This window comes from Crocuta crocuta, unplaced genomic scaffold (genome assembly GCF_008692635.1).
Source record: "Crocuta crocuta isolate KB4526 unplaced genomic scaffold, BGI_CrCroc_1.0 scaffold561, whole genome shotgun sequence".
Taxonomy (NCBI): domain Eukaryota; kingdom Metazoa; phylum Chordata; class Mammalia; order Carnivora; family Hyaenidae; genus Crocuta; species Crocuta crocuta.
Genome location: NW_027530529.1, coordinates 1,805,347 through 1,828,067, shown reverse-complemented (window position 1 = coordinate 1,828,067; position 22,721 = coordinate 1,805,347). Strand labels below are relative to the sequence as shown.

Here is a 22,721-nt window from a genome sequence, read left to right as displayed (position 1 = left end):
TTAGATTCTGTGTCTCCCTCTCTCTCTGCCCCCCCCCCCGCTCGTGCTCTCTNCTTTTTTTTTTCCTTAGCATTCTATCATCAACATTTGCCCTCATTGCTGGTTGTCATAGTCATTTTTGTATAATGATAGCACTGCATTCCATCCAGTACCTGTCAGCTAAGTCGTTCCATGCTTACACATCTGTGTTATTTCCAGTCTTTCTGCTCTTGCCCTGCTGTCTGCATCCCTGTGTACGGAACCCCTGGGTTTGGAACTTGTGAATGTCACAGCTTCATAGCAAAACCAGGACTGGGACCTCGGGAATGAAACTCTGTCCTCTCGTTGCTGTCGTTTTGACTTTCTGGTTTGTTTTGTTTTGTTTTGTTTTGTTTTGTTTTGTTTTCCCCATTAGACGACCATAGTCCAAGAACAGCAATGACTTATATTTTACAGAAATGATAACATTTGTTAAAAACAAAAGAGAACCAAACTGAGCGCTAATATAAAACAGTAAAGTGGGTAGCCACATAACCGGGTTGGTTCACACTGCCTTTTGAAACCAAAAATGCCACTTGAATCAACAGTTTCTTGTGGTTATTACTGTCTCTAGTCACTACCTGGAGCTGCTAATTTACAGATGCAAGTGGGTTCGTGCATTTGATTTTTGGAAGAAAGGGGAGCATGCACCGTGACTGGAAAAGCTCTGCTGTACTTATATTGGTGATTCCTGCACAACGACTTTGTTAATTGCCTCCTGCTGGCTGGGTGCCAGAGGAGGTGGCGGGGGGAGGGGGGAGAGGTGCAGTGGGGGGAGGCATCAGTGTCTGAACATGTATTGGGCATTCTTGTTAAAAATGTCAGGATGTAGCTTGCACTTTCTCGGCCATCTCTTATGTCTTGCTGGGCAGGAAAAGGGGACTGGAAAATGTCAACCCTGGGATCAGATTGACCCGAGCTGAGGGAATAAGAAACTTCCCCCACCCTAGCTCTTGGCTTTTAGAAATCATTAACATTTCAGTGTGGGTGATCCTGTGAACCCGCTACCTTTCCACAGCCTTCTTCTGAACTCTTTAGCACCTTTTCACCTTTTCATGGAATTACAGAGTAGTTTAAAGGGAAAACCAGTATCAGGTTTCTTATTTAGGTCACTTTCAGTGTACTTGAGGAAAGTTTTACATAAATAGTTATAAATACAGACCACAGAGTGCAGTTTACATAATCCTAAATGTGCATTGGTGGTGAGTGGTCACCAGTAATTCTTCAGGAAAGGGAGTATGACGAATTACAATTTATTTTTTTTTTCAATGGTCTGGTTCATCCTTAGAGGAGGCTGGGAGGACTGTTTCTATTTCTTAGCGTTTATGATTCCATGGCTGTTAATTTCAAATCATTTGGGTAGCATTCATTTCCTGCCATATACAGCTTTAAACATGGGTTGCTGTTGGCCAAGAAATAGTTCGTAACACCACTGGTCCCCCCAAACATTAATTGTAGCCAGTGTGTGTGTGTGTGTGTGTGTGTGTGTGTGTGTGTATGGTGGTGGTGGTAGTGGTGGTGGTGTTTGTGGGTTTTTTGCTGGTGGCTTTATGTTGCCCATATTTTATCTTCCTTTTGAAGTAAAAGAATGGGGCCACCTGGGTGACTCAGTCGGTTAGTCGTCTGACTTCGGCTCAGGTCATGATCTCATGGTTCATGGATTTGAGCCCCGCGTCCGGCTCTGTGCTGACAGAGCTCAGAGCCTGGAGCCTGTTTCAGATTCTGTGTCTGCCTCACTCTCTGACCCTCCCCTACTTACGCTGTCTCTCTCTCTCTCTCTCAAAAATAAATAAAACATTAAAAAATTTAAAAATAATAATAATAAAGTAAAAGAATGAAAGGGGCACCTGTGTGGTTCAGTTGGTTAAGTGTTCGACTTCAGCTCAGGTCATGATCTCACAGTTCAGGAGTTCAAGCTTACATCAAGCTCTGTGCTGACAGCTCGGAGCCTGGAGCCTGTTTCAGATTCTGTCTGTCTGTCTGTCTGTCTCTCTCTGATCCTCCCCCACGTGTTCGCTCTCTCTCTCTCTCTACCTCAAAAATAAATAAACATTAAAAAATTTAAAAAATAATACAGTAAAAGAATGAAAAAGAGGAAGTTGGGTTGGGAACACTGGCTCCTAAGTTTGAAGCTTGCCTCAAATGTCTACTGGCTCCTACACTTAGGCTGGTGATTCCTGCATAATGACTTTGTTAATTGCCTCCTGCCACCAGGTGCAGGGGAGAACAGCTATTGGGCATTCTTGTTAAAAATGTCAGGATATAGGTTGCACTTTCTCAGGCATCTCTTGTGTCTTGCTGGGCAGGAAAAGGGGACTGGTGGTGTTGGGTAATTTACTTTCACCGCTCCCACAAAATCAGAGTATGCCAGTATAGCTTAAATGTTATTCCACCTTCCTTGTATGTATTCTCCACTAATGATTTTTCACCCTGTCTTTATGTGAGAATTAAATTAGATAATATAAAGCATTCAGCATGTTGGTACATACTCAAATGATTCCGTGTTTTGAGTTGCTGTTATTATTTTGATTATTTTCAAGGAAAAAGAGTGGTTTCTTGAGTTATGTGTTCCTTGGACTGTCTGTGGTTGAGCTTGTGTTTTATCTTTTGGGGAGGAGAGAGGACAGAAAAGGGGAAGGGAGAGAAGAGGAGTGGGGAGAGAATTGTTCCTTCTCTCTTCCCCTCTTCTGTAACCTGGAACTGTAGAATTGACCACTGCCCAGACAGTGCACAACTGTCTGGAATTGCACAACGCTAGCACAACTCTGTTGTAAGACCGTGAATCAGAGAGTCAGGGTCCCTTCTGTTTTGGCTGTAAAATGACCATGACTGGTTGAACTTCACACCTCCATCTCCAGTCATCCCGCTTCTCTCTCAGTACTACCTTCCACCTGACTGTGGAGAGCCTAATCTTGGTGGCACTTCCCCACCTATAGGCCTCCACCACTGGCTTCTGGGTGACTGAGTCTTCCGAGAGCCCAGGTTTGAGTGGGGTCCAGAACTGTCAAGAACAGAGGGACATGCCAGCCCCACAGCTGTGTGAGAACTGTGATAGCAGGCGGTCAGGGCCAAGGCCGCGAGGAAGCCCAGCCAGTGAGCCTCCCAAAGCGTCAGGTCAGCCGTGGACTGTCCTGCCCTAATTAACTTCCCTGGGACATGAGACCCTGTGATTATTTTTACCTCCAACGCTTTTTTCCACTGGCTTTTCTTTCCACTCAGCGTAAATTTTTTTTTAAAGCACGGGCTTGATTTTGTACCTTGTTAAAATAAGAGAAAGCTTTGACAATAAAAATGTTTCTCTTCGCAAAGCTGTGAGAGTTCTGTTCATCCTGGGATTACTTAATTCTTGTGACCTTTAACAAGACAGCACTTCTGCGCAGTTAGATGAGATAATTGATGCTAATGGGGAAAGGAGCAGCGCTCATTTAACTGCGTATCTCTGAGTCGTCCTCCGTTCAGACGATTTCTCCATTAGCTTTGGAGTTGCCAATATACAGATTAAAACGGTAAGACAGTAAGCAGAAATGGGAGCTAATTCAGCCTTAGAAACAGCAGTTTCCACTTCTTCCAGACACCTTAACTTCTATCATTATTGACAACTACACACAGCCACAAGCAACACAAAGTCCCTCCTCCTTTAGTGCCCAGGACCTCAAGTACACTCAGTAAGTGTTAGCTGCTGTTTTATAATTATCCTCAACAGTACGACTATAATGGTTACAAAATACAGCCATCATGCGTATGCACAGTTTACAAAGCACTTTGCCATATATTCTCATATGATACAGCAATTCTTTGAAATAATTGTCTCTCCATTTCCCAGATGCAGCTAGGACTCCAAACCAGTTTTCTTATCTCTGGTCCAGCACACTGTCCTCTGCATAACAGTATCCAGAGAGAGCAAAGGGTCAGATTCCATTTCTGTTACAGAGCACCCCCTCCTGATGAGATCAAACTTGTGAGCATTCCCTGGGTGGCTTGTGTTTGCACTAGAAATCAGAGGGATGTGCTGTGCTTCTGTCCTTTACACAGTTATTTGTGTCTTGAAGGCGGCCACACAGCCCCTCAGGGGCCCCGTCAGTGACCCCTTCCACAAATGGGCCAAGCAACATAACCCTCTGTCCTCTCCACAGGATACTGTGTTGCCACCCCCAGGCTGCTCCATGTGTGAAAGGGGATGTTTTTATAACGCCCACCTGCCTTGCGAGGTGAAGCTCGCTAGCTAGCTAGCGAGAAAGCCTTGGCGAGTGGGTGGAGCCTGGACTTCAAGCCAACTGGTGATATCTGGTTTCAGGGCTTGAATAGTTGCAGATTCTAGTCTAGACTGTGCTGCTTGTGAGCCATTTAACCTTCCTTATGTTAATCGATGTCTTGGTGTCTCAGTTTCTGCATCTGTAAAATAGAGCTATTACTACTTTCAGGATTTTTGTGAGAATTAAGGAAATAATTGCATTTACTGCTTTTAGCACATGCCTGGCACTCTGCTTTATAATCACCTTCTGAGCCTTAGCGTGCACATCTGCAAATTGGGTCTGGCAGGACTGCCTTGAGGGTTAGTTGTTAACATATACAAATTTCCCAGTGTGCTTCCTGGCATGCAGTCAGTCCTCAATAAACATAATTACTGTGGGCCTTCACATCTCCATAGATCCTTCCCTGGGTTCCTCTGGCCCTCTTAGTGTGCCAGTCACCCTCCTCTGGGCCTTCTAGTCCTTCTGAGTAGACTCTGTCCCTTGTTCATCTTCTGTGCTTGACTGTGAGCTCATGGAAGTAAGGGCTGTCTGATTACATCCTGGCTCTCCAGAGTCAGCCCTAGGTCCCGGTATAGAGTAAGCTTCTAGAAAATGTTCATCAGTGCAACAGAGGAGTGACGGTGCAGACAGGATGCTGCGGGAGTTAGAGACTAAAGTTCTTAACTCTCTGGGGAATCAGGGCAGGCATTTCAGAGGAGGTAAGTAGGGACCACTGACAAGTCTTGAATCTTAAGATGGGATTTAAGCAGACATTTTGTACTAGATTACAAACTCAGGAAACAAGCTTCCTCGCCTTTTCAAGCATTGTGTATGTTAGGGGACAGTGTCCATTCTTTGGCGTCTCATGGTTTCTTCTAGATTGTTGCCCAAGACTATTTAGCAGTTGCTACCTTGGAAGAAATATTTTTAAAACAGAAATACATGTACCTGCTACAAAATCAAAAAGTACAGCAGACATACATTTAGAAGCAAATCTCTCTCCTATCCCTGACCCTTAGCGTCTCTTTCCATCATTGGATGCATCTACTGTTACCAATGTCTTTCATATCCTTCAGGAATATTCTAAACAGATGCAGCATTTTTTTCCCCAAAGGCAGTATATCAGACACACCATTCTGCATGTTACAGTTTTCTTTTCAGAAAAATACAAAGAGCTTCCAATGTACTTTTTTATGGTCACATAATATATTGTATGAAGGTAACTTATCTAGCCTATCATGCTTATTCATGAAGCGGTTTGTAATATTTTGCTACTACAAACACTGCTGCAGTGAATAACCTTGTATGTACATGGTTTAGTATGTATGTGAAAATATCTGGAGGTAAAATTTCTAGAATTTTCTAGAAACCTGGGACCCTCTAAATCCCAGGATAAGTGGTATGTTTATTATAAATTTGATAGCTTTTGTCAAATTGTCCTTCATAGGGTTTGTACCAACTTATGCTCATACCAACAAAGTATGAGAGTGTTTATTTCCTCTTCTCTGTCAATACTGTATAATTTTACTCTTTTTTATCTTTGCCAAAGCCTATGTGAAAAATAGTATTTCAAAGTTTAACTTACATTTCTCCTATGATGAGTGATGTCGAGAGTCTTTTCATATGATTGAGAACCAATTGTATTTCTTATTTTGTAAGCTCTCTGCTCATAGTTCATATCATATGCCTGTTTTCCTGATGAGCTGTTGGATTTTGCTTATGATTTGTAGCAGTTACTTTTATATTAAGGAAATTAAACCTTTGTGCTACAGATTGCAAAATTCCCCCCTTGGTTATTTATCTTTTGAAGCAGAAGGCCAAGACTTCCTGAAACGCCCCCATCCCTACCCCTCTCCCTGTCCCACCAGACTGTGAGCCCTTAGGGGCAGGGTCCAGGCCTTGAGCATCTCTATGCCCCAGTCCCCCACGTAGGGCTTGGCACTGCAAAGCTCTCATGGGGGGCTCTTTGTTGAACTGAGCTGAACTGAACTCCTGAGTTCCCCACCCCGCCTGCCCTCCCCTATGGCTCGGGAGTTCCATTTCCACCTCCAGCAGAAAACGATGACTTTTCTCATTGCTCACCACAGCCATGCACCTGTTTGGCCTAAACTGGCACCTGCAGCCGATGGAGGGGCAGATGTATGAAATCACGGAGGACACAGCCAGCAGTTGGCCTGTGCCAACGGACGTCTCCCTGTATCCATCAGGGGGCACTGGGTTAGAGATCCCTGACAGGAAAGGCAAAGGAGCCACAGAAGGTAGGGTTGCTGTGTTGTTCATGTCGTGAGTCCTCTGTGTCTGCCTTTGAACCGAAGAGACCTTCATTATGCGCGCCATGTGCCTGACTCACAGCTCCATGCTCTGGCACTTCCTCCATCTCTCTGCACTCCACGCCGGCTGCCAGCCCACCTGTGTCTTCATCTCAGTTCCTTGCCACTGTGAGCTCATAGAGGGGCTTGGGCAGCTCTAAAGGTGCTCAGCGGCATCCCATCTCATGCTTCAAGGGAAGTGTTCTGGGCTTTCACACTCCTGGGTTGGCTGTCTTTGATTGTGTGGGATCAGGATGAGCCCTTATGGGGCAACCTCATGGGGCCAGCAGGCATCTCCAGGAGTGGGGTGGGGTGTGGTGAAGTGGGTAGATGGTATGCTGTGATTGAAATACCCTTGGAGTATTGTGGTCTAACGGAAACACCAGTTGAGGTATTCTAACATTGACTAACGAGGTGATCTTAAGCAAATCACTTAATTGTCCTCAACACCAGTCTTATCCTCAGTAACAGTAATCATTAGTGTTTGTGCAGTTTGTTTCAAAGGTTTTTGTCAAGAGCATTTCACACTTTTAATCCTCACAGAGATCCTGTGAGGTAAGTATAATTCTTTTGACCCATTTTAGATATAAAACCTCTGGGTCACATTAATTTAGTGACTTGGCCAGAGGTTGCTCAGCCAGTAAATAATGGAGCTTGGTGTATGAGCCCAGGTCCAGATGACTCCAGAGCTCTTACTGTCTCTATAAATTGTCCTACCTGACTCACTGCATGGTTACGAGACCCTGAAGGAGATGTCGTTGTTGAGAAATCCCACTGTACAATGGGACACAGATATTTTTCTATCAGTGGTGGAAGTGGTGCTGTGCCCTGCTTGGTCTCAGCTGTTAGCAAAGTGGTCATATCTGCCTCCAACCTTTATTGTTTGTATCTTCTTTCCTATCATCTCAGATAACTTTTGGGTCATAGCACTCAAGGATATAGGTCATATATATCCAAGGATTCAAGGTCATAGCACTTCTAGGAATCCATTTGGTTAACAGGGTACCACTCTTGATCTTAGCCAAAAGGCCAAGAAGCGATAGGTTAACAGGGTACCATATGCTTGGTTGAAGTAGCTACTCAGGACCTTTGAATGATCCTGAAGACCAAAATCAATTCTATTTTTAAAAATGCTTATTTGAGAGACAGAACACAAGTGGAGGAGGGGCAGAGAGAAAGGAAGAGAGAGAATCCCAAGGAGACTCCACACTCTCAGCACAGAGCCTGACACAGAGCTCGAATTCAGAAACTGTGAAGTCATTACCTGAGCTGAAATCAAGAGTCAGAGGCTTAACCAACGAAGCCACCCAGGCACTCCCAACTCTTTCTTTTTGTTTTTTAAATATGAAATGCTTCATAAATTTCCATGTAATTCTTGCACAGGAACTATGCTAATATTCTCTGTATTGCTCTAACAAAATCAACTCTTGACCCATGGTCATCTTTAAGGGAAGTAAGAATGGGAGCATTTCCACAGAGCCAAATCAGAACCTCTGCCTCCTTTTTCTAGGGACAATGCCAGTCTTCTCCTTTACAAAGATGTTAAGACTTAAAACATTTAATTAATTTACACTTTCTTCGCCCTTTAGTAAGGTTATGGAGAAAGCGTGGATAGGGCCACGGGAAGAGCTCTGAGTTAGGAATCAAGACCCCTGACTTCTAGCCCAGTTGCTGCCCCTTGAATTGACCTTAAGCAAATCCCTTGAAAGACTTTCTGAGCTGGGTGCCTGGTTGGTTAAGGGTCTGACTTCAGCTTAGGTCATGATCTCGCAGCTCATGAGTTCAAGCCCCATGTTGAGCTCTGTGCTGACAGCTCAGAGCCTAGAACCTGCTTCAGATTATGTCTTCCTCTCCCTCTATCCCTCCCCCACTCATTCCTTCTCTCGCTCTCTGTTCCTCTCTCTCTCTCAAAAATAAATAAACTTAAAAAAAAGGAACATGCTTTCAAAGAAAAAAAAGGACTTCCTGAGCTTCATTCTCCTCCTCTCTAAAAGGAGGTTATTGAGCTAAATTAGCTCCAAGGTCCAATTTAATTCACAAGTCCTACATATGAAATTGGTAATAGAATCATCAGACTAACCAGATGGTTCTTCAGAATTTTTTTTCCAGGTCAGCCCTGTCCATGGTACTGCCTGTCAGCTTGTGATTCCCTTGTCAGTTTACAGTGTCACATGCCCTACGTAAATACCATACATGTGGACCCTCTTTAGATCAGCATGTACAAATGCAGATTTAAGATACGTTGAACCCTCAAGGCATTGGAAGAGGTCTCATTTAGCAAAATGTATTTTCTTCCCTGCATGATCTCTATCAGACATTCTTGAAACAGGAGTTGGATCTATCTGAAATCTCCCATTCTAATGAAATTAGTTTGTGGGGTTTTTAGGTTTTGTTTTGTTTTACGCAAGGAGCAGGAGGTGCAGATAAGGGACAAAATAAAATTGCACCAGCTTATTGGTTTACTTTAATTGGAGTATTTTCGCTTAAAGGGATTATCTGTCATTACTAATGCAAATGGAAACCCTGTTTACAAACCCCTAAAATGCAGTGCTGTGCTGGAAAGTGGTCAGCATCAAAAGCAATTACTGTGACACAAAATACATCAGACTGGAGAAACGGAGGACAAAGCTTCCTACAGTTTATGTGAGACCACACGGTTCTTAATTTCTCTTGCCCTGGTCAAACCAATGTCTACACAGTTTATGTTTTTAATTGTAATGTTACAAAATCTACTTCCTTAGACATAGCTCAAGGGGAAAAGTCTTTAACACTGATGTGAGTGCATATTTCCTATCCCTTCTGAGAATATTGGAGAGGAGAGCTGATTACAGAATTAAGATGAGAGCCCTTGTTTCCAGAGATGGGAGAAACAATGTGGTATGATGGGAAGAAGATAAATGAGCCTTGGAGCCGGACAGTCCGGGGCTTGAATCCTGGCTCTCAAATTTATTGGCTTTGTTAACTCATGCCAATTACTCCATCTTTTTGGGCCTTAGTTTCTTCATCTGTAAGAACAAGGATGATAATATCTGTATCTTTTCAGACTGGTGGTGAAGAGGCACTCAACAAATGTCACTTCCTTTCTTCTCATCTATGCAAATCCCAAGCCATTCCATGTCAGTTATTAGAAAACCAGAAATCCAGACTGTATAATATTTTCCCTTAAAGCCCCTACAAATAACTGGGGCGTTTTTTCATATTGTAAAATGCTGTATATATTTTTTAATTATGCACATTAAATATGTAATGAGCCCAATATTTTAAATGTTCATCATGTCTTTGAGAATAACCTCAAACTGCAATTTACACTGTGTTCTCAAAGTGCTGTTACCATTTCAGCGTGTCATGGGACAGAAACCAAATATGGCAGCTTTTCAAAGAAAAGCCACAAGAACTTACGTGTTAACAGAAAAGGAGGGGGGAAGCATTGAATAAACAAAAATTTCTGATAGTTGAATTGGTGGGCTTAGGGATAGCATTTTTCTTCTTTCTGCAATGAAATAAAAATTGCCCATCGGTTTAAACCATGCAAATTGCTGCACGCAGCCTCAGCTGGGCTCTCCAAAATGGAACAGCTTATTTTGATAACCAAATAAATTTCCAACAGTTGCTAAGGAAACTAAAGGACTCTTTGTGCAAGTTATTGCATTGAAAAGAACCAGAAAGGTGGAGGGAAGGGGAGAGTGTTAGTTGATTAGGAATGTAGAACCTATGTAGATGGATGTTAGTTCAAGAAAGTGAGGGCTGTGACTGGGAATGGCATGGAATTTCACTTCTTCCAAATCTCCCTTGTTTGACCAACCTATCCAATCATTTCAGTAAATTGCTGAGAAATTTCTTTAATAGACATGATTGTATATTTGTACAGCATTGCTAGAGGAAGGCTGAATCTGTGTATCTTTACAGAGAACAGGACTGTTGTCAGTAAAATTTGCCTTGTGAAACATGATCATGCTGTTGGAGATTCCTAATTGTTAGTTAAGCCTCCGGGCTTGGTATTGTTTTGTTAAGTCTCCGGGGCCCCCCACTGATTATGTAGTGTCCTCTTAATAAATGCCTTCAGACCCCAATTGTTGCCCTTTAACCCTGGGTCCTGTTTGTGCTTTCCTACTTTATAAAAATTGACAATTTTTTGTGCCCCATGACACTCAGGGGGCCTTGGATCTACCTGGCTCAGCCTTGATGGTTGGGTTGTTGAGACTGTGAGTCAAGTTGGACTCTTGCTCTTGAAGAGGGTCAGTGCACTCTGCCATTGACCCTTGAGTGAGACTATTGAGAGCGTCTTGGAAGAGTTTTAATTAACCAGTTAGCACTTTAATGCTTTAAGAAGCCATATTCTAACAAATAAAGAGAACCCCAAATGGCTTTATCTTCGAATGGTTTCTTAAGCATTCAGTAGTTACATCTTAACAGTTGAGAATTAACTGAACCAATGAACGTGAAGTGGGGGAGGGCAGCATGTAGTAAGAGCAAGAAATGATAGCTAATACTACTACTGATTTCCCACTTCTACCTTTAGTGCTATTACTGCTATTACTATTATTACTTCTGTTGTTGTCATCATTATTATTTTCCAGAATGTGGGTGGGGATAGAAAGAATTTTATACACCTGTCTCCCCCAACTCCCTCCATCCTCTGCCATCTCTACTTACCATTGGTGGGCCTTGCTGTGTGTGATGTAGTCTCTGTCTTAGCACTCACAGTGTGGTGCTCAGCTGTAAGAACAGAGGATCTGGAAAGAGGAAGGCAGGAAGAGCTGAGTGTGGCTTCACTCTGAACAACGGCTGGCCCAGCCAGTCTCCTGCCTCTCTCCCATCAGGCACAGGCAGTCTTTACACTGTACGTCTTTTTCCTCAGAAGCCCCCATCTCGTCCCTATGTATAGTCCAACAGGGTCACCACTGGGGACCAGAGTAGAGGTGATAAAGGTTAAATTCCCAGATGGGGTCCTCTTTTCCCTCAAAAACATCACCTCTAGGCTAGGCCGTGGTCCCTTCCCTAAGGATCTGGACCAGGTGACTTTTAGTACAAAGGTCCTTCTGAACTGTAGCCCGAGTGGCCCTCACAGACTCAGCCAAGAGTCTGGGCCGTGGTGGCCAGTGTGCCCTAGAACAGGTTGGATGATTTTTATTTGATTGTGTACACACCAGAGACAGTGCTTTTCTCCCATTTTGGCCCATGGTGGTGAAATACGAGAATACTAGAAAAGAATATTCCCTTTTTATCATTCCTCGGGTGTAAGAGCCAACTTATGTACGCCTCTGGGGCCTGCACACCTCTGGAGAGAGGCTCTGGGCTGGCTTCTGACCTTATGGGGTTCAGGACTCAGCTGATACAGTAGCCATCTCCCAAAATACATGCTTACTGGAGGAGAAAAGGAACCGGGCAGGGTGCTCCAACAGCATGCCAAAATGTGGGGGAAGTTTTCATTATTTATTCTCAGGCATAGGAATTATTTTACTGCAGACAATTCTGAAATCCCATCAGCCCCGACTCCCACCCACTCACAAAGGAAACGAACGAGTCTTTGGAATTAGCAGTCTCAGGCGGATTTCGATGCAGTTTCTAGGAGGAAACTCAGTTCTGCCTTCCTAGCAGAATGATAAGCACAAGGGTACACTATTTTCTACCTAGAAAACAAAAGATTTGTGGTATTGGGAGCCCCCAAATCAGATAAGAACGTGAAAGTAATTCTTTTCCGACTTAATGCGTGGTGAATTTGGCTTCTGTCTTTGAACTTTGAATCACAGTTTGGTGGTTTTTGTGTGTCTACATTTTCAAGGTAAAAGTCTGGGGCACATTCCTTCCATAAAGGAATTAAATGCAAGCTCTTTCCCATGCTAATGACAGAATACTAGTGGTACTTTTATTGAGAGTCTGCGTTTTAACTTTTTTTTGTTGGCATATTTTTAATTAAAATAACATTTAATGGTTTGAAGCTAAAAACCTGATGTTTCTGCCTAGGAGTTTATAAAGGAATGATAACATATGGAGAAGTTTAACATTTAAATTGAATTTTATTATTTAAAACAGTAAAATATTTTATGACTACAACAATGCCCTGCCAAGCTCCATTTCAGCATCAAATGTGCTTTGTAAGGAATCCTTACAAAGCTCAGGAAAAAAAAAGACATTTTAATTTCTTATTCCCCAAGTGCTTTTTATAAAAAAGTTCTCACAAACGTGTTTTCTTTACAAATGGATTCTTGTTCTTAAAGCCTCTCCTCAAACATGCCTAACAACAAATCTTGGAACTAAGATACCCAAGGGATTCTTCCTTGCAACACATAAGACGTAGTCTGCTGGCTGGCCATGTGGCTAGTCAGTGTGCTAAGGGTGGTCTTCTGACATCCCTGTCACCTCCTTCTGTCCCCTCCTAACTTCCCAGCAGGCTGATGTCTGGCAGGAAGTCAGGTTTATATTTTTCACATGTGTGTGTGTTTAATTAGTTAACAGGAAGTTTGATAAGCCGCCTTCCTTCCTGGCACTTCTGGTGCCCCCAGAAAGCTGTCACTCCCCTGATTGGTGACAGAAATGGGTGAGGGACCATATTTCTGACCCCAGTCCCCTGCAACCTGCAGGGTCAAGGGCCTTGGTTTAATTTCCAAGCACGCCATAGGCTTTGTGCCTGAACTTGAGAAATTCCCTCAGCGGTACCTACGTTAGCACAAAACTGATATTCAAAGACCTCCATCCAAGGCATTTTTAAAAGTATCCCTTCCATTCAAGAGTTACCCCATTTTTCATCTTCCCCACCCCAACTCCTGCTCCTCACATAAACCCGCAGCCACATGTCTTAGCCTTAGAATTTGGCTTCCAATTATACATAAACTAGTAAACTTGTAAAATACCTTATGCCATTCAGGTCATGCTTCCCACTGCTGCTGGGACCATTTTAAGTTGGAAATTTAATAACAACACCTTCTTCACCCTGTCCTTTCTATTTTAGTGTGCATGCTTTTACACACACACACACACACACAGTTATTCTCATGTGACTGCCAATGATTATTTTGGGGATCAGAATATATCTTAACAAGCTGTGGAATTATGCAGTGTACAGATGGCCCTTGAGGAGGACCCATACTGCTTTGAAAGAATGCATATTTTTAGCAGAGCAGTTTGAGCATCACTGGAAAAAAAAGTTGTGGACATTCTTCCTCCTCAGTGGGGAGGGGGAGTGGGGGCTGGTGGTGGAACATGGTGGAAGTGTGAGGCACAGGGGAGTCCTGCTGTTCGGGGCTCCCATCCCTTGTTTCACTTGGGCCAACTGCTCTTTTTGTCTTCCCTTCCCTGTGTCTTGGTAGGAAAGCCCAGTAGTTTCTTTCCAGAGGACAGTTTCATAGACTCTGGAGAAATCGACGTGGGGAGACGGGCTTCCCAGAAGATTCCTCCTGGCACTTTCTGGAGATCGCAGGTGTTTATAGACCATCCTGTGCATCTGAAATTCAATGTGTCTCTGGGAAAGGCAGCTCTGGTTGGCATCTACGGCAGAAAAGGCCTTCCTCCTTCACACACGCAGGTAACCAGAACGCCACGCCCCCTGCCGATCTGTAGGGGCTGCTACCTCACATCTTAGCCCAAAGTCAGGAAGCCTAACGCTCATACCGGGAGCCTTGTGTTTGAAGAGCATTTCACGTATCTTATAGCCCGTTCCTCCATATAACCTAAGACCCTACCTTTCAGATGAGTAAGGTTATTTCCCTGGGGTTTTTTTTAAGGAGAGGGAATTTTAGGAAATAACTCAAATAGCTTCTCTACTATTACCCAGTCACCTAAGTGAAATGATCCAAGAAATATAATCCGAAGAGAAAAACATGCACTTTAGAGTCAGACAGACTTGAATTTGAATCCTCTCGTTATCAACTATGATAACTGTGGCCTGGTACTTATCCACTCAGAGCAAGTTTCTAACGTCTCCAGTGATGATAACAATACCCACTTTGTAGGGCTGCTGAGGAGAATCAAGAAAATTTATAAGGCAGCTCGTGCAGATCTGGCTTAGAATACATGTTACCTCCCTGGTTTCTTACATTTCTTCTCTCCTTTGGGGTTTCACATTTGCCCCGATACATGCACACCAGAAACACCTAACAGCTCCTCTAGGATGGCTGACATAACACCAGTCGTGATGGGTAAGGAACAGACTGGCTAGGATCTGTCAGCAATTGTATCTGATCCAGCATGTAATCATTGATAGAATTTTGAGCTAATCCTGTTTAGTTCCCCTAAAACTGCTCCCTGAAACTGAAGCATTTAGAAAGGATCATTGACAGCAGGAAGATAGAGATCAGAATCTCACTTGGACTTGACTGACAGTTAAGGCACACTCACTGCTCTTGTCCCAAGCCTCAAGCCCTGGGACTCTCAGCACCCCTCGCATGGAGCCAGGGTTCAGTCTTTCGGTGGCTGGATTTCTGATCACGTGCCCGCCACTGGAAAAGCATGGTTATCCTGGCACAGACTCAGCCAGATGAAGACTGCCCACGTATACACCAAATTAAAGAAAAATGAGACAGCAAGAAAATAATGTGCTATTTATGCTTCATTCATAAGAGAATGAGGAGACTATTAACCATGAGAAACAGAGGTCTGGAGGTGGGGGGAAATGATGTTGGTTGATCCCCGTTCGTGTGGCTCTAGCCTCTTGGCCTGTTCTTAGGTTGTGTTTCCTCGTGTGCTCCCCAGGAGAAGCGTGAGGAAGGAATGTAGCTTCATGGCCAAGCAGACACACTGCTAAGTATGCTTTCTTTGTACTTTTAGTTTGATTTTGTGGAGCTGTTGGATGGACGACGGCTCCTGACCCAGGAAGCACGGAGCCTGGAGGGACCCCAGCGCCAGTCTCGGGGGGTCATCCCCCCATCTAGTCACGAGACCGGCTTCATCCAGTATTTGGATTCGGGAATCTGGCACCTGGCTTTTTACAACGATGGGAAGGAGTCTGAAGTGGTTTCTTTCCTCACCACGGCCATAGGTAAGGAGCCTCCAGCCATCTGGGGTCTGTGAGATTTTGTCTCTTTGGGTGAGAGGACCCTGGAGATTCTGAGGGTTGGAGCCAGCAAAGGAGTGTGTCTTGCCCGCTGCTGTGGATGCCACCTGGAGTCTGGCATGAGTCCATCCTGACCGGGCTTGCTGGACAGAGATGGGAGTGGGATCCAGGGAAAGGAGGAATGACGGGAGGGGCTGGCCGACCATTCTGGGCTGTTTACCCACTGCCTTTCTTGTGTCACGTGTGGACCGGCTGCTACATTTAACAACCGAGGTTGTGGTTGGGACACCTGGGTGCCTCGGTTGGTTAAGCGTCCAACTTCAGCCCACGTCATGATCTCATGGTTTGTGAATTTGAGCCCTGCGTCATTCTCTGTGCTGACAGCTCAGAGCCTGGAGCCTGCTTCAGATTCTGTGTCTCCCTCTCTCTCTCTCCCCCTCCCCCGCTTGTGCTCTCTTTCTGTCTCTCAAAAATAAATTTTAAAAAAATTATTATTTTTTTTTTGAAAACAACTGAGGGGTAGAATTGACAGCAAGATGGAAATGCGGCCTGACCAGCCACACAGAGGCAACATCTCTCTCCTCACTTCTCCCCGACACCTGTATTTGTCTTTATAGCTTCCTTGGCTCAACTCACTGATTTGTGATTTGGGTTTTTGTTTTTGAGTGTGTATAGCTTTTTGTTTATTTATTTGTTTTGTTCTGGGAGCTAATAGTCCGTGGCAGTTGAGAAAAGAAGATGAAAGCTCAGAGAGAGGGGGAGAATAGCAGAGCCAAGGCTGGATAAACAGTGTCATCAGTCAGATTGGGGTCCTGCTGAAAACAGAGATGTCTTGATCTCTGACAGCGAGCAAGCTGCCACGTTTGGAATAGGGCTTAACACCTCTGTCCCTCATCACAGCTCTTGGCCCACAACCAAAGAGGGCCTCAGCTCTCTGTTCAGCTCACCCCCCAAGTCTGAGGAGCTTGGCATCTTGTTCTAAGGAGTTTCTCTTCTTTACCCACACATTCCATAGAATCTGTCTCCTCCTTGGATGGCCACAGGCAGGACACAGTGGTCTTGGAGGCTCAGGTCGGAAAACATCTATTCTGGGCATATGTTGGAAGCATTATGACATAGCCTGGAAACAAAATCTCCCGCAGAAAAATAAAACTTACAGAAAATAAAACTCCACTAACCAGAATGCACGGAAATAGGGTTTCTGCCTCAATGAAAAGCTTTATGCGGTACAGAGTTCACCTCAAAACTCTGTCTCAGTCCTTGGCTAGGAATCTCTCTGACATGGAAAAGGGAGTTAAATAAAAACCTCTGAAGCTGGTGGTCGGTTCCTAAAAGTCCCACAGAAGCCTGGCTCTTCTTCTACACAGCAGTAATCATTTTCAGGCCATTTTCCCCTCCTTTGCAATTTTGTCCTTAGTGTCAAGGCAGAAAATACCTTCCCATTAAATACGGCCATGGTTTATACACCTCTGCGGTCCCTGCAGGCTCAGCATTCTACCCTCTTGGCAAAATGAGGGCAGCGGAGGCCCTCAGCTACATCAGCCCCAATGTAGGAAACCCTGCCTTGTGCTGGCCTCGATTTGGAGGCATCTGCCCCAGCTGCTGGTCTCCAAGTGCTTACAGGGCAAGGACTTGGATGTCATCTTCTCTACTCCCCGACTCCCAGCCCAGGCCCTGGCATGCAGGGTCACTGGGTCAACAAGGGCATGGGCACCACCGTGGCCCGTCCTCTGCTCAGCCTCCCACTGGCATGACCGTCAGCAGCCACAGGCCTGGCAGTTGGGGCTGCCGCTGGCTTCCTCCCGTGATGCCGCCTTCTGAGGTGGAGTGGAAAGAATGCTCCGCTCCGAATCTCCACCACTAACTTGTGTTTTGACCCTGCACAAATCACTTACATTTTCCAGCTCCCGGTTCCTCTAGAGTCTGGATTTGAGGCTGCGGCTCGGTGGTTGCCGGTGACCTGCAGGCTGTAAGGGCAGCCCCACCCCCCTGTCCCCCGAGAGCCAGCTGTGGTCCTCACCATCAACTAGGCTGTCACTCTGTGGGGTTTGCCAGGCTCCAGACCCTGTTTCTTTCCCCTTTCTGGCCACAGTGGCTTCATTTTTAGGGCCATGGATTATCGAGTCATTAGTGGTACCTGAGTGAGAATTTTGTGGTCTCAATCTGATTTCTCCGAGGCACGGTTCACTGTCATTCCCGCCCAGAACTGAGATCTCTTACAGTCAGAATTCTTTATTTTTAATAACTGAGCATAAATATGAAAGGATATTAATATCAACCCCCAAAGAAAGCTACTCTTAATTAGGATGTGACTCTCAAAGAAGTAAAATGGAGGTGCAGTTAGGTACCTTTGGCAACTCTTGGCTTGTCAGAGCTTGCTAACCTGTTTTGTCATAATTAAGGCCACGGGCTTGCTTTTCCCTGTGGCTCTCCTGTTCTTACCTTAATGATGAAGTCTGCCTTCACCTCCTTAACCCTGTGATGTCCTTTAGCACAGACAGGTTCTCCTGAGCTTCTCAGAGTTTGGTGAACCATTTGGTGTCTTGTTAAAATACAGATTCTCCTTCAGTAGGTGGGGTAGGCCCTTAGAGCCTACATTTCTCACCAGCACCCAGTGACACCAGTACTACTCATCTGTGGACCATGTTTTCGGGCGACAGGGTCATGGTATCTTATGAAGGGTCCCAAATATTGTTGTGCAAAGCAGTCACCTGGAAAGCTAGCTCAAAATTCAGATTCCTGTAGCCTGTCCCCAGGAATTATGACCCACTAGGCCTGAGACAGAGCCAGATAATCCTGATTCCGGGGCCTGTCAACTAAGCCTTGAGAACAAATGTCTCCTGAGCACTGCTTTCTCTCCTTCCTGCCCTTACTGTCCCACACTAGCTCTGTGACCATTGTCAGGTCACCTCTCTGAGGCCCATTTTTCTTAGATAGAAAATGAAATAATAATAGTACTTTGCGGTCCCCTTCCTGAAGATCAGAGCAGATATAAAGTGCCCAGCACAGGCTTTAACCCTATAAGCACCCAATAAATAAATATTCTCCTCTTCCCTCCTTCTCCTTCTACCTTTCTCTTGCCTCCTTTCAGACTTGTCTGTCTTCCTTTGAGCCACAGTGGTTTTTTTAATGAATACTTTTTTTTTCTTTAATACAAAGACAGACAGATTCTGATGTTGCTATTAATCCCTCTCTCCCCAAGAGTTCATGGCATTGAGTCTCAGCTGTCTGTGACTGTTAGCTGTGAGCCCTGAGTTGTAATTTGTCTTGGCAGGTTAATTAAAAGTTTGGGCCTTGTTTTAGTGAACTCATTATGGTCCCAATATACAACTGTAACTCTCAGGTTTGCTTAACACACAGATTGGAATATGACCCTCCCTGCATTACATGTTGAAATGCAGACACAGAATTTAAGAAGATCTGAGATGTCAGAATCCAGAGTATTTATGTCTGTTTGTAATTAAGTAACAGGAGAAATAATTGCGTTTAATTTAACAAATGGCTGTATTGTGTACGCTTTTGCTTTTCCCTCCGTTTAATGCAATCCAGCTGATGATTTTAAATTAAATGAGTTTATCTTCTGCCTTGAAAAAATCTAAAAGCACTTTAATAACTGTATACATAAATATATACACACAGAAACCTGATGTTACAGACTTTTCTCTGAACCAGATGCATTTACACACACATGCGCACACACACACGCGCACGCACGCACACACACACACACACACACACACTCCCAACTGAAACCAAGCAAGTTTTAGAATCAAATAGAGCAGCTGTCTTCAGAAAAAACAGCTTTTCCCCCACATGTGAAGATCCAGAATCTGAAGGTAATGTTTCTGGTCCTGTCTTCCCTGAGGGGCAGGGGGGAGTGAGGCGGTGGGTAGCCTTGCTGACACTAAATTAAGTAGGTGGTTCTATACCAATAGCCAAAATACAGTTCACTGTTGCAGTTTACAAAGGGCTTCAAATATATTCTTTAGGCCTCTAGATAACACGATGAGGTGATTATTCTTATTTTTATGATCACCCCCAATTGCAGAGCAGTAGGAAATTGAGGTTCAGGGATGGTAAGAGAAAAGCTGGAACTTGAATTTATATCTGTCTGACTCCAAAGCTTGGGATCTTCCTTCTTTAGCAATCTGCCTCCTTCCCAGGATCAAGTTTTTTTGGGGGGTATCACACTTCTCTTTTCTACCTATTTATTCATTCATTAAAACTCAGGAGGATGCCCGGGCACCTGGGTGGCTCAGTCGGTTAAGTGTCTGACTTTGGCTCAGGTCATGATCTGATGGTTCCTGGGTTCGAGCCCCGTGTCAGGCTCTGTGCTGACAGCCAGCTCAAAGCCTGGAGCCTACTTCAGATTCTGTATCTGCCTCTCTCTCTGCCCCTCCCCTGCTCACACTGTCTCTCTCTCTCTCTCTCTGAAGTAAATAAAACATTAAAAAAAGATTAAAAAAAGATAAAAAAAATAAATAAGTAAAAATAAATTTAAAAAATTTAAAACAAAAACTCAGGAGGGTGCCTACTGTGTGTTCTGGACCATGCTTAAATCTTTTCTGCATGTGATTTAACCCTCATAAGAACCTTAGACAATATGTATTTTGATCTCAGCTTTACAGATGAAGAAATTGAGGCCCAAAGAGAAATTGAGGCCAAAGTCACGCAGTTAGTAAGGGCAGGCCTAGGATGGCAGCTTAGTCCCCCAATCCTATGCTCTCCCCTTTATGCCCCACAGTCTTACTATCTGCTATGATACAATTAAATATTTTATTTCCATTGTATTATATGGAGTTTAATTTCCCTTTAATTAACTTGCTTCCAATATAAGTAAGCATCTTACATTAACCCAAGTTTCCTTGGAAAGTCATTAAAAAGACCATGGCAGAGGGGAGGGGACGAACCTCATAGCATCCAAAACTTTAAAAAGATATTTTTTCAGATGAATTGTTTGCAACCCCAAGATCTGACAAGTCAGTGCTGTAGTATTTTGGGTCTTTAGAGAGCATCTTTTCCCGGGTTTCGGGTTGGTGCTGAAGCATTAAAGGACAGATCACCCTGACACAGTGGCCATGGGGGCCAGGCTGGGAAGCAACAGGGATGCCCCACAGTGGTTTTAGAAACACAGAGAAAAGAAATGAGAATCATTATTAGAAGACATAGAACCTGGCCATTTTTATGAGAAATGTGCCCTTGCCTTCCCGGTCTGAGGACATTTGTGCTAATTAAAGGGAAGAATCCTTTGGTTCAAGCCCNCTTCTTTCCTCCCTCCCTCCCTTCCTCCCTCCCTCCATCCCTTCTTTCCTCCCTCCCTCCCTTCCTTCCTTCCTCCAACAAATAGTGCTTTCCTGCCTTTTCCCAAGTTGCAGATACAGAGAAGGTATGGCCTGGTTTCTGGCAAAAGTAGCTCATGGTCTGAATTAGGGAGATGAAGCATCGACACAGGCAGTGTCTCTAATCCAAGGAAAGGAGAAAGAAAGGTCCTCCCGGAGCCACTGGTCAGGGCGCCATGAGGGTTGGCATGTCCAGCTGGATGGGTCAGGAGGGCTCTCTGGATGAAGTGAGATTTGATGGGACCCTAAGGATGGATAGAATCTCCACATCTAAAGAAGGAAAATGGGGGCGCCTGGGTGGCTCAGTCGGTTAAGTGCCTGACTTCGGCTCAGGTCATGATCTCACGGTTTGTGAGTTCAAGCCCCGCGTCGGGCTCTGTGCTGACAGCTCAGAGTCTGGAACCTGCTTGGGATTCTGTGTCTCCCTCGCTCTCTGCCCCTCCCCGACTCGCACTCTGTCTCTCTGTCTCAAAAATAAATAAACATTAAAAAAAAAAAAAGAAGAAGAAGGAAAATGGGAAGGGTGGGGTTGTTGAGGAATCCGTTCTGGGTAGTAAGAACAGAGTGAGCAAAAGGGAGATACGCAAAAATGAAAAGCTCACTCTAAGGAGCCAGAAATTCTGTCTGACCAGAACACAGGATGCCCAGAGAGGGAGGAGGGAGTTATTGGACAGAAGCTTGGATGCCACCCCAAGGACAAGTTTATTCTGCAGGTATTAGGTGCCATTGCAGGCTTTTGAGCAAGGGAATAAAGTGATTAGAGCCGGAGAGTTTCTCTTAGGGGGCCCACAACAAGAGCTCATTAATTTATGTAACCAGAAGAGGTTGCTGGGATTGAACTTTGTGATTTCAGGAGACAAAGAAGGGAGGGAAAGGGGGCACCAAGAAGGACAGAAGGACTGGTTCAAGGTTGGGGCTGGTGTTTTGATCTGCTGTGTCTGCACCCCATTCCTTTTTCCCTAGATGTGAATAGATACTTTCACGTAAGCCTCTGTCTTCCAGGGGTAGTCGAAATGGGGTCCTTGATAATCTGCCAGAGACCACCCCCCCGGACAGTGCTATTTCTGTACTTCCTTTACTTCCTTTGCTTTGATCAGGTGAGACTACTGTTCGTTAGCCTCTGAGTGCATTTGCAAGCATCTAGAGAGAGAAAGCCCTGGGATCATATATTCTAACTTGTGTAAAATCCTGCACCACTTCAAAGAAAAGACTAAGAAAAGTGATTGCAGAATGATTTTCAGTTTTTAATAAGCTCTGCCCCCACCATTCCCCACAGCCCCTTCCTCTGAATTATACGATAGAATGCAGCAATGAAGGATCAAGGTCTCCCGGTAATCAGCTCACCTTCTTGTAAATGACATTGGCAGCACTTTGTGAAATTTCTGCTGGAAATACTTCTTTGGAAAAGAGCCCTGTGAATTCACCTCTCCCTGATAGCAGTGATTTATTCAGAACAGTCTGGTGGAAGTGGAATAAAACCGTCGGCCGAGGGAGAGCTCACGTCAGTACATTGGGGACAGACTGGGGCCAAAAATCTGTTTTGTGGCGTAGAGCTAGGGATATCAGAGCGCTACCTCTGCAGACTCGGGACTAGCCCTGCAGGCAGCTGCCCGTGCTCCCCGAAGATGGTAGGGGAGGGATCTGCTGCCCCCGGGGTCTGCCTGGGACTGCAGAACCTTCTGCGTTCTCTGGGACCTGGGACCTCAAGAGCAGGAAAGAAGAAAAGATAGCTCAAGGACGCAAGAGGTACCAAGCAGTAAAGCTTGTCTCTGTGAAAACCATTAGAAATGCATTTGGTGTGCAAATAACAGCACGCTTGCTGGCGTGGCTTTTC

At 44.6% G+C, this 22,721-nt stretch overlaps 1 protein-coding gene and 1 non-coding gene across 2 annotated transcripts in view; one reads left to right on the top strand and one right to left on the bottom strand.

The window, feature by feature from the left end:
* Nucleotides 1-22,721, top strand: part of TENM4 (teneurin transmembrane protein 4) — a 380,776-nt gene that overhangs the window by 183,012 nt on the left and 175,043 nt on the right. Inside the window, exons 6-8 of the mRNA XM_077767572.1 lie at nucleotides 6,338-6,508; nucleotides 13,867-14,081; nucleotides 15,323-15,533. Of these exons, the coding sequence (XP_077623698.1) occupies nucleotides 6,338-6,508; nucleotides 13,867-14,081; nucleotides 15,323-15,533 (597 nt within the window). The remainder of the gene's footprint in view (nucleotides 1-6,337; nucleotides 6,509-13,866; nucleotides 14,082-15,322; nucleotides 15,534-22,721) is intronic.
* LOC144234299 (U6 spliceosomal RNA) lies at nucleotides 7,898-8,008 on the bottom strand. The gene has a single exon (XR_013335917.1). It is a non-coding gene; the product is annotated as a U6 spliceosomal RNA (small nuclear RNA).